Source organism: Ornithorhynchus anatinus, chromosome 11 (assembly GCF_004115215.2).
Source record: "Ornithorhynchus anatinus isolate Pmale09 chromosome 11, mOrnAna1.pri.v4, whole genome shotgun sequence".
Lineage (NCBI taxonomy): Eukaryota > Metazoa > Chordata > Mammalia > Monotremata > Ornithorhynchidae > Ornithorhynchus > Ornithorhynchus anatinus.
The window spans coordinates 12,518,622-12,530,289 of NC_041738.1; the positions used below are offsets into that span (position 1 = coordinate 12,518,622).

The 11,668-nt window shown below is 53.9% G+C and overlaps 1 protein-coding gene across 1 annotated transcript; it reads left to right on the plus strand.

Annotated features, from left to right (window-relative positions):
- The first annotated feature begins 2,884 nt into the window (after positions 1–2,884).
- CISD3 (CDGSH iron sulfur domain 3) lies at positions 2,885–11,149 on the plus strand. The gene is made up of 5 exons (XM_029075715.1): positions 2,885–2,949; positions 5,187–5,249; positions 5,768–5,896; positions 10,640–10,823; positions 11,045–11,149. The coding sequence occupies exons 2-4, from the start codon at positions 5,208–5,210 to the stop codon at positions 10,817–10,819; spliced, it is 351 nt and encodes a 116-aa protein (XP_028931548.1). The 5' UTR covers positions 2,885–2,949; positions 5,187–5,207; the 3' UTR covers positions 10,820–10,823; positions 11,045–11,149.
- The last annotated feature ends 519 nt before the right edge of the window (positions 11,150–11,668 follow it).

The window sequence follows — 11,668 nt, forward strand, 5'->3', positions numbered from 1 at the left end:
TTGCCGAAGTTGACCCAGCAGACAAGAGATGGGAGCGGAATTAGAAGCGGGCCCTCTGACTAACAGGGCCGTGCTCTTTCCGCGTGGCCACGTCGCTTCCTGCCTCTTCGGTGCCTACCCCCAGCCGCACCGATTTAGGTTTACGTATTGGACGTTCGATTTACTCGCTCCTGCCACTGACCTATTCACGATCTACGCTACGGTCTCCGTTAGGGCAGGGATCATCTTTTGACGGCGTCCAACCTGGTTATCTTGTATTTATTTACCCCAGCGCTTAGGACAGTGCTTGGCGTAGGGTAAATATGGCACGACAAGCAGCCCGTTAGGACTGGCGTTGGTTGGAGGTCTCCCCCGGCCCCTCTGGAGAGCTGCCAGCCTCTAGACTGTAAGCAGAGCCAGAATTAGAACTCGGGTCTTTCTGACTCCCTGGGCCGTGCTCCATCCACTAAGCCATGATTGTACCTTGCTCTCCTCACACTGGGCTTTGACCCCTTGCTCTCCCATCCTCTCTTCATATCTGACAGACCGGCACTCTCCTCATCTTCAAAGCCCTCCTAAGGATCCCACCTCCTCCAGGAAGCCTTCCCTGACTAATCTCATCCTCCCACCCGCCACCTGCCTCACTCCTGCCGTTCCACCCACCCCACCCCCACTGCACTTGACTCGGCCGCTTCTCTGGCCTTCCAAGCGCTTAGAACAGTGCTCCGCACATAACAAGCCCTCAATAAATCCAATTGAATGAACGAGCAACGTGGCTCAATGGAAAGAGCGCGGGCTTGGGAGTCAGAGGTCATGGGTTCTAATCCCAGCTCCGCCGCTTGTCAGCTGGGTGACCTTGGCCAAGTCACTTAACTTCTCTGTGCCTCAGTTACCTCATCTATCAAATGGGGATTAAAACTGTGAGCTCCATGTGGGACAACCTGATCACCTTGTATTCCCCCAGCGCTTAGAACAGTGCTTTGCACATAGTGAGCGCTTAACAAATACCACAATTTATTTTTTTATTTTTTATTTTTATTCTTTGTGCTTCAGTGACCTCATGGGTAAAATGGGGATGAAGATTGTGAGCCCCACATGGGACAACCTGATGACCTTGTGTCTAGCCCAGTGCTTAATACAGTGCTTGGCACATAGTAAGAGCTTAACAAGTACGAACATTATTATTATTATGAATGAATGAATGAATGGCCTGTAATTTATTTTAGTCTTTCTCTCCCGCTAGACTTTAAGCTCTTTGAAAGCAAGGAATGTCTACTTTGTTGTACTCTCCCAACCTCTGGCAAAAGTGCTCTGCACACAGTAATTGCTCAATAAATACAATTGATGAATTGGTTGCGTGCATGCGGATGAGGTCAGAGACACTGATTTCTTTCCCAGAAGAGCCCCGGTTTCAGGATCGAGGAGGGGCCTCCCCAGGCCACGGACGGGAATCCCCCGGCTCTGCCGCCTAATAAAAATGTTGTTATTTGTTAAGCGCTTACTATGTGCAGAGCACTGTTCAAAGCGCTGGGGTAGATACAGGGGAATCAAGTTGTCCCACGTGAGGGTCACACTTAATCCCCATTTTACAGATGAGGTAAATGAGGCACAGAGAAGTTAAGTGACTTGCCCACAGTCACACAGCTGACAAGTGGTACCCGGGAGAGACGCCCCGCTCCTTCCGCTGACAGGGCATAGTGGAGAGAGCGCGGGCCTGGGAGCCAGATGGTCACGGGTTCGAATCCCAGCCCCACCACTTGTCCGCAGTGTGACCTTGGGCAACTCGCTTCACCTCTCTGGGCCTCAGTCCCCTCATCTGTAAAACGAGGATTAAGACTGTGAGTCCCACGTGGGACAGGGGCTGTGTCCAACCCGATTTGCTTCTATCCACCCCAGCGTTAGCTTAGCACAGCACAGGCCTGGCCTGGCAGCGTGGCTCAGTGCAAAGAGCCCGGGCTTTGGAATCAGAGGTCATGAGTTTGAATCCCGGCTCTGCCACTTGTCTGCTGTGTCCTTGGGCAAGTCACTTCACTTCTCTGAGCCTCAGTTCCCTCATCTGGAAAATGGGGATGAAGACTGTGAGCCCCACGTGGGACAACCTGATTCCCCTGTGTCTATCCCAGCGCTTAGAACAGTGCTCTGCACATAGTAAGTGCTTAACAAATACAAATACCACATAGCAAGCACTTACGAAATACCCCACTTATGGTTATTATTGTTATGACTGAAATGGAGAATCACCAGCCCCATCCCACTTTACAGTTAGCACCCCAGCTTGGGGGATTGTGAGTTTCCCAGATCCTTGAGGAGAGGGATTGCGTCTCCCGACTGTTATGGGAAGACAGGGAATGCGTTTCCCGGGAATGTGGGCCCAGGCGGGCATCGATCACAATCCCGGCTCTTCCACTCGTCCGCCGCGTGGCCTTGGGCCGGTCGCTTCACCTCTCTGGGCCTCAGTGACCTCATCTGAAAAGTGGGGATAGAGACTGGGAGGCCCACGGGGGACAGGGACTGTGTGCAACCCATTTGTTTGAATCTACCGCGGCGGTTAGTACGGTGCGCGGCACCTAATAATAATAACGTTGGTATTTGTTGAGCGCTTCCTAGGTACTGAGCGCTTAGCAGATAGCATGATTCTGGTTGACCGGCCGGAGGCGCCCTTTCCTCCCGCCCAGCGGGACGGGGGAGGGGCGGGGCTTCTAAGGAAAGGGGCGGGGCGACGGGCAGGAAGGGACGCGCCGATTGGTGGGTTTGGAGGGGCGGGGGCCAAGGGGAGGAGCCCACGTGGAGGGCGTGGCTAAAGACCGGAAGTGGCGTGGCCTCTGGTTAAGTGGGCGTGGCTTGTGGGGCGGGGAGACGTGACGCTAGACGAGACCAAGCGGGGCGGCGGGGGGGGGACGCTGGACGATACCAAGTGAGGCGTGGGGGGGGGAGGGAGCGGTGGTGAAGCCTCCCGCGCTCGAGACCCTGGTGAGCCCCCGCCCCTCCCCCCCCCCCCCATTGTGACACGAGGTCACGGGTTCTAATCCCGCCCCTTGACGGCCGGGTCACCTTGAGCCAGTCACTTCCCTCCCCGGGGAAAAACGGGGGCGGGCTCCAACCCCATTTGCCGGGATAATAACAATAACGATGGCGTTTATGGAGCGCTCACTGTGTGCTGAGCACTCTGTGCTAAACGCTGGGTGGAGGGGTAGAAGGTGATGCGGGGGTCCCCCTTGGGGCTCCCAGCCTTCATCCCCATTTTCCAGAGGAGATGACTGAGGCCCACAGAACTGAATCGACTCCCCCCAGGTCACACAGCAGACAAGAGGCGAGCGGGATTAGAACCCAGGGCCTTCTGACTCCCAGGCCCGGGCTCTTGCCACTAAGCCACGCTGCTTCCACCCCAGCGCTGAGCACAGTGCCTGGCACATGGGAAGCGCCGAGCAAAATACCACACCACTTATGTCCCCCCTCTGCCATTAATTAATTTTATTAATGTCCATCTCCCCCACTGTACACTGTAAAACTCCTTGTGGGCCAGAAAGGTGCCTCTTCTATTTTGGTATCATGCTCTCCCAAACGTTTAGGACAGTGCTCTGCACACAGTAAGCACCCAGCAAAGTCCTGGGAGTCAGAATAATAATAATGTTGGTATTTGTTAAGCGCTTACTCTGTGCAGAGCACTGTTCTAAGCGCTGGGGGAGACACAGGGGAATCAGGTTGTCCCACGTGGGGCTCACAGTCTTCATCCCCATTTTACGGATGAGGAAACCGAGGCACAGAGAAGTGAAGTGACTCGCCCACAGTCACACAGCTGACAAGTGGCCGAGCCGGGATTCGAACCCATGACCTCTGACTCCAAAGCCCGTGCTCTTTCCACTGAGCCACGCTGCTTCTCACAGAAGGCTGTGGGTTCTAATTCCGGCTCCGCCACTTGACCTTGGACAAGTCACTTTACTTCTCTGCGCCTCAGTTACCTCATCTGGAAAATGGAGATGGAGACCGTGGGCCCCACGTGGGACAGGGTCTGTGACCAACCGATCGGCTTGCATGCACCCCAGCGCTTAGTACAGTGCCTGGCACATAGTAAGCGCTAACAAAGACCATCATTATTAATCAATACGATTGACTTATACTGTACTATCCCAAGCGCTTAGTACAGTGCTCTGCACACAGTAAGATCCCAGCTCTGCCACTTGTCAGCTGTGTGACTGTGGGCAAGTCACTTAACTTCTCTGGGCCTCAGTTACCTCATCTGTAAAATGGGGATTAAGACTGTGAGCCCCACGTGGGACAACCTGATTCCCCTGTGTCTACCCCAGCGCTTAGAACAGTGCTCTGCACATAGTAAGCACTTAACAAATAACAAATACCACTCCATCAGTACGGTCGATTATTATGTATTACAGCTGGCAAACGTTCATTCTTTTTAATTTTAGACTGTGAGCCCGTTGTTGGGCAGGGATTGTCTCTATCTGTTGCCGAATTGTTCACCCCAAGCGCTTAGTACAGTGCTCTGCACAAGTAAGTGTCTCCTTTCATACTTCTATCTCGTGTTCTAAGTGGGTCAAATTCATTACTTCCAGTTTTACCTCACAAAATTTCTTCACCTGACTGTTTAGACCGTGAGCCCGTCGTTGGGCAGGGATTGTCTCTATTTGTTGCCGGATTGTCCATTCCAAGCGCTCAGTCCGGTGCTCTGCACATAGTAAGTGCTCAATGAATACGATTGAATGAATGAATAGCAATCGCTCAATAAATACAATTGACTGAATGAGGCTTAGGGGAGAAATAATGGTAATAACAATAACGTTGGTATTTGTTAAGCGCTTACTATGTGCAGAGCACTGTCTAAGCGCTGGGGTAGATACAGGGTAATCAGGTGGTCCCACATGAGGCTCACAGTTAATCCCCATTTTACAGATGAAATAACTGAGGCACAGAGAAGTGAAGTGACTTGCCCACAGTCACACAGCTGACAAGTGGCAGAGCCGGGAGTCGAACCCATGACCTCTGACTCCGAAGCCCTGGCTCTTTCCACTGAGCCACGACAATGGGTTTTTTTTGTAAGGGGGAGAATTCAGACCCGATCCCCGGCCCTCCGGGGAATCTGGTGGGCATCGCCTCCCCCCCGTCAGCAGCCCCGCTGCCAGGCTGGGCGGAGAGGCGGCCCCCTCGCTTCTCCCAAATCATTCTTTCCTCTTTCTCTCCTTCTCCCCGTGTAGCTCCAGCTGCAGACCGCCGCCATGCCCAGGCCGACCTTCGCCCGGCCCGCGTCCTCCTGGCTGGTAAGGATCCAGCCGAGCTCCGTGTCTCCCGCGGCCCGGAGAGGGCAAGCCCCTGGCCTGAGCTCACACAGCGGCTGCGGGTGTCAGGCCCCCGGCCGGGATCTCATTCCCGGAATCCGGCTCCAGAGCTGGGCCTGGAAGAGCCCGTGCAGATGCAGATGCCCGTGCGACGACTCCTAGAGCAGGGGACAACAGGGGAGCTCTGCCGTAGCCACTCTCCCAAGCGCTTAGGACAGTGCTCTGCCCGCAGCAAGCGCTCCGTGGGCACCGCCGATGATGCTGATGTTCATTCAATAGTATTTATTGAGCGCTTACTATGTGCAGAGCACTGTCCTAAGCGCTTGGAATGAACAATTTGGCAACAGATAGAGACAATCCCTGCCCGTGTGTGTGAGGACCCCGGTGCGGGCCCCCCCGACCCCGCCACGCTGTGCGACGTCGGGCTAGGTGCTCACCGTCTCTGAGCTCGGCGCCCACGTAGGGAAGGACGGTCAGTGACCGAGTCTTCTTCCTCCCAGGCCAGGTGGTTTCCCTGGACTCCCAAGGTCCCCGCCAAGCCCGTGGTCGCGCTCAAACGGCCCCTCCAGGTGGACCTGGTGGCCGGGAAGTCCTACAAGTGGTGTGTTTGCGGCCGCAGCAAGAAGCAGGTAAGCAACGCCTCCCACCTCCTCGGCCCCGCGGCCCCCCTCGTCAGCCGGAGACTTAACTTGCCCCGTTTGGGGCGTCACCTTCACAACTCCATCCCCACCCAGTCCTCACCCGGGGCGGGGGGGTCTCATCCATCTCCCCCGTGGGAGGGGCCGTTTGTCTTGGGGGGGGCTGCTATAGTCCCATGGGACTAGGCTCCAGTTTGGAGGCTCTGCCGAGGTCCAGTTGAGGCCATCTGAACCGAAGGGCCCGTATCTCGCCCAGTGCTTAGCCCACAGTGAATAATGCAGGTATTTGTGAAGCGCTTATTCTACGTCAAGCACTGTACTAAGCGCTGGGGCAGATGAAGATTATCAGGGCCCTCGTGGAGCTCACGGTCCGATCTCCATCGATGGTATTTATCGAGTGCCGACTATGTGCGGGGCACTGTTCTAAGTGCTTGGGAGAGCGCAGTACAACAGAATTAACTGACACGTTCCCTGCCCATAATGAGCTTAGAGTCTAAAGGGGGAGAAAGATATTAATATGCATAAATAGTGTATGATATAATAATAATAATGTTGATATTTGTTACTTACTATGTGCCGAGCACTGTTCTAAGCACTGGGGAAGATACAGGATAATCAGGGTGTCCCATGTGAGGCTCACAGTCTTAATCCCCATTTTACAGATGAGGGAACTGAGACACCGGGAAGTGAAGTGACTTGCCCAAAGTCACACAGCTGACAGGTGGCAGATCTGGGATTAGAAGCCATGACCTTTGACTCCTAGGCTCATGTTCTTTCCACTGAGCCACCTGCTTCTCTAATTAACCTAAGTATAATAAATCATTCTAAGTATAATAAAATCATTAATCTAGGTAGGAGGGAGAACAGGTGCCGAATCCCCATTTTGCAGACGAGAGAACTGAGGCACAGAGAAGTGAAGTGACTTGCCCAAGGGCACCCACCAGTAAAGTGGCGGGGCCGGGATTAGAATCCAGGTCCTCTGACTCCCAGGGCTGTGCTCTTTCCGCTAGGCTACCCCGCTTCTGGTTAATTACAAATAATAATGATGATAATTATGGCATTTGTTAAGCGCTTACTATATGTCCAAGCACTGTTCTAAGCACTAGTGTAGATTCAAGGGAATCAGGTCGGGCACAGTCCTGTCCCACGTGGGGCTCGCAGCCCAATCAATCAATGATATTCCCTGAGCACTTACTGTGTGCAGAGCACTGTTCTAAGCACTTGGGAGAGCACAATGGACAAGAATTAGTGGACGAGTTCCCTGCCCTTCGAGTCTAGAGGGAGAGGCCGTCATTAATAGCAATAAATCATTTAAAATTTAATCATTAATCTAAGTAGGCGGGAGAACAGGAATTTCTTCCTCATTTTAGAGATGAGGCAACGGGGGCATCAAGAAGTGAAGAGACTTGTCCACGGACATAAAGTGGAGATTAGAACCCAGGTCCTCTGACTCCCAGGCCTGTCCTCTACCCACTAGGCCTCCCTGCCTCTAATCCATTAGGGGGAATGACTGACCAGAATGGGGCAGAGGTCACCCCACAGCCCCTTCCCATCCTGCTTGCCAGCGTGGCTCAGTGGAAAGAGCCCAGGCTTGAGAGCCAGAGGTCATGAGTTCAAATCCCCGCTCTGCCGCTTGCCAGCTGTGTGACCTTGGGCAAGTCACTTCACTTCTCTGGGCCTCAGTGACCTCATCTGGAAATGGGGATTAAAAACTGTGAGCCCCACGTGGGACAACCTGTTCACCTTGTATCCCCCCAGCGCTTAGAACAGTGCTTTGCACATAGTAAGCGCTTAACAAATACCACCATTATTATTATTATTGCCCCCAAACCTAAAAGATGAGTACAAAAGCTGTACCGATTCTAAACCCCCTGCCAGCCTTCTGTGGCCCGCCACCTCCTTTTCTTTTCCTTTTATTTCTTTTGTGCTCCAGTCCCTGCTTCCAGCCTCTTCCTCCCTCCATCCTGCCCGGCTCCTTCAATCACTCATTCATCCAGTCGTATTTATTGAGCGCTTATCGGGTGCGGAGCACCGTACTAAACCCTTGGGAGAGGACGGTACAACACTAAAGAGGGACGTGCGCTGCCCACAAGGAGCTGGCAGTCCAGAGGGGGAGGCAGACGTTGATAGAAATAAGCAATTAAATGACAGATTCGGACAAAAGCGCTGTGGGGCCGGGACGGAGGTCGAATACCATATCTCACGTCGCTGCCCGGATCATATTCCGGAAATATCACTCGGCACACGTCCGCCCTCCCCACGCAACCTTCTGGGGCCCGGCACCCTCCGAATCAAGCAGATACCGCTTGCTTCTGGTTGTCCACCCGTTCTCTCTCCCTTATAATAATAATGTTGGTATTTGTTAAGCGCTTACTATGTTCAGAGCACTGTTCTAAGCGCTGGGGGAGATGCAGGGTCATCAGGTTGTCCCTCGTGAGGCTGTGACTTGCCCACAGTCACACTGCTGCCAAGTGGCAGAGTCGGTATTTGAACCCATGACCTCTGACTCCCAAGCCCGGGCTCTTTCTACTGAGCCACGCTGCTTCTCTTATCAACTCTCCTCTCCACCCAGTCCCCCGCTTGCACCCTCGACTCCTTCCCCACCCACGGCCCGGCCGGACGCCGCCCTGGCCCCGATTCGCTTTGTCTCCGGGGCCTGGAACTCCCTTCTCAGTACAGTGCTCGGCACACAGTAAGCGCTCAGTGAATGTGATTGAATATAGATCTGCCAGGCCTCAATTCCTCCCCCTCGACCTTCAAAACCCTCCTCAGCTCCCACCTCCTCCATCAAGGCTTCCCTGATTAATTATTGCTCAGTCACCCCAATTCTTAAAAAGCCTTTACTGCCTCCTGCACTTTGGAGTTGATTAACTCTGACCACCCTCAGCGTTTGAGCGTCGGGTTTCAGGGTGAGCTCCTGAGGCGAGAGAACAGGTTTTGTGCGTCTGTTGTGTTTCCCAAGTGATTAGTTCAGTGTACCGCACTCAGGAGGGGGCACACCACTGCTGCTGATATTGCTGTTACTATTACCGGCTCACAGCAGAGCCTACTGTTTAGACCAAAACTACCTTTCCGCCCCCAATCTCTCTTTGTGATCTCACATTTTCCCCCTGCCTTCAGGACACCTCTGTTTGGACACCTCAGACTTAACAGGTCCAAAACAGACGTCCTGAAAATCCCATCCCTTCCCCCTCAACTTTCCTTTCACTGTAGACGACACCATCGTCCCTACCCCACTTAGGACTCACACTCTTATCCTCATTTTACAGTTGAGGTAACTGAGGCCCAGGGAAGTGAAGTGACTCGCCAAGGTCACCAACCAAACAAGTGAGATTAGAACCCAGGTCCTCTGTCTCATTCATTCAATCATATTTATTGAGCGCTCACTATGTGCAGGGCACTGTACTAAGCTAGGCCACACTGCTCCTGAACAAGTGAGGTGCTCGATAAATGCCTTGAATTAATTCCTGTTGCTACCTTGAGCTGCGGGAGACAACTCGCTTGCCGCCCCCCCCAGGTAGGATTCGTGGCTTAGTGGAAGGATCACGGGCTTGGGAGTCAGAGGTCGTGGGTTCTAATCCCGGCTCCGCCACTTGTCAGCTGTGTGGCAAGTTGGGCAAGTTGCTTAGCTTCGCTTTGCCTCAGTTTCCTCACCTGTGAAATGGGGATTAAGTCTGTGAGCCTCACGTGGGATAACCTGATGACCTCCTATCTACTCCGGTGCTCAGAACAGTGCTTGGCACATAGTAAGCGCCTAACAAATAGCATGGTGATCATCGCCCTGCCCTCAGATGGGATTATTCTGCCCCCTGCTGCCCCCAGCCGGGATGACGCTGCCCCCCGGCTGCCCAGGCTGAGACCGAGAAGCCGTGTGGCTCAGTGGCAAGAGCCCGGGCTTGGGAATCAGAGGACGTGGGTTCTAATCCCGCCTCCGCCGCTTGTCTGCTGGGTGATCTAGGGCAAGCCACTTCACTTTTCTGTGATGATGTTGGTATTTGTTACGCGTTTACTATGTGCAGAGCACTGTTCTAAGCGCTGGGGTAGATACAGGGTAATCAGGTGGTCCCACGTGAGGCTCACTGTTAATCCCCATTTTACAGATGAGGTAACTGAGGCACAGAGAAGTGAAGTGACTTGTCCACAGTCACACAGCTGACGAGTGGCAGAGTTGGGATTCGAACCCATGACCTCTGTCTCCCAAGCCCGTGCTCTTTCCACTGAGCCACGCTGCTTCTCTGTGCCTCAGTGACCTCATCTGGAAAATGGGGATGAAGACTGGGAGCCCCACGTGGGGCCACCTGATGACCTTGCATCTCCCCCAGCGCTTAGAACGGTGCTCGGCACATAGTAAGCGCTTAACAAATACCGTCATTATTATTATAGAGAAACAGCGTGGCTTAGTGGCAAGAGCCCAAGGATGTGGGTTCTAATCCCAGCTCTGCCACTTATCAGCTGTGTGACTTTGGGCAAATCACTTCACTTCTCTGTGCCTCAGTGACCTCATCTAGAAAATGGGGATGAAGACTGGGAGCCCCACGATGGACCACCTGGTGACCCTGTATCTCCCCCAGCCCTTAGAACGGTGCTCGGCACATAGTAAGCGCTTAACAAATACCGTCATTGTTATTATGACTCTGCCCCCCCAAACGGGATTACTCTGCCCCCGAAATGGGATTACTCTGCCCGCCCCCGCTGCCCCCAGCCTGGCTAACTCTGCCCTGCTCTGCCCTCCAGCCCTTCTGCGACGGCTCCCACTTTTTCCAGCGCACGGGCCTGACCCCGCTCCGCTTCACGGCCACAGAGACCAAGAAGGCCTGGCTGTGCACCTGCAAGATGACCAGCCGCCCCCCGTTCTGCGACGGCACACACAAGGGAGAGGCGGTACAGAGGGCCCAAGAGGGGACCCCGCTCTGACCCCAACTTCTATTTAGTTGCCATCGGTTTTTCCGAGATGTTCTTCCCCTTGACGCTGTTTATTGCCATTGTTCTTGTCTGTCCGTCTCCCCCGATTAGACTGTAAGCCCGTCAAACGACAGGGACTGTCTCTATCTGTTGCCGACTTGTTCATCCCAAGCGCTTAGTACAGTGCTCTGCACATAGTAAGCGCTCAATAAATACTATTGAATGAATGAATGAATGAACTTCTGGGTTTGGCACGTGTGAGTACGTGGGGGAGAGGGGGTGCTCCCCTCTCCGGCTACTGACAGGCAGATGAAGCCCCAAATAAAGTATTGCCACTAATTAGCCTGGCTCATAAATGTCAGGGGCTCCGCCCCCTCTGACCTGGGAAGGGTCATCTTAACTTCATCTCTGGGCGTTTCATGGCGGGCAGGGCGAGCTACCCAGAGAGCCTCTAAAGTGAGACGAGAGGAGAGACCACCCTCAGCCCCACTCCCTCCTCCTGATCCCTGAGCAATATGGGAGTAGCAAATGCCTCTCCTCCGGCGGGGCAGCCTAGACCAGCTCCCCTTGGGCCTTGTGAACAGCATGGCCTAGTGGATAGAGCCCGGGCCTGGGAATCAGGTCCTGGGTTCTAATGCCGGCTCCACCACTCGCCCGCCGTGGGACCTCGGGCAAGTCACCTCACTCCCCCGGGCCTCAGTTACCTCTGATGTAAAAGGGGAATTAAGACTGTGAGCCTTATGTAGGACAGGGACTGGGTCCAACCTATCTCGTATCATTCCCGGAGCTTAGAAGAGTGCCTGCACATAGGAAGCGCTTAACACATACCATTAGTTGTAGTAGTAGACCCCCAGGCCAGTG

What these genes read in the sequence shown, in the direction of transcription:
- CISD3 (XM_029075715.1), top strand. Translation starts at nt 5,208, where the DNA reads ATGCCCAGGCCGACCTTCGCCCGGCCCGCGTCCTCCTGGCTG. An exon ending in GGCCCGCGTCCTCCTGGCTG is followed by an intron (nt 5,250 to 5,767) that starts GTAAGGATCCAG and finishes TCTTCCTCCCAG; the next exon opens with GCCAGGTGGTTTCCCTGGAC. An exon ending in GCGGCCGCAGCAAGAAGCAG is followed by an intron (nt 5,897 to 10,639) that starts GTAAGCAACGCC and finishes TCTGCCCTCCAG; the next exon opens with CCCTTCTGCGACGGCTCCCA.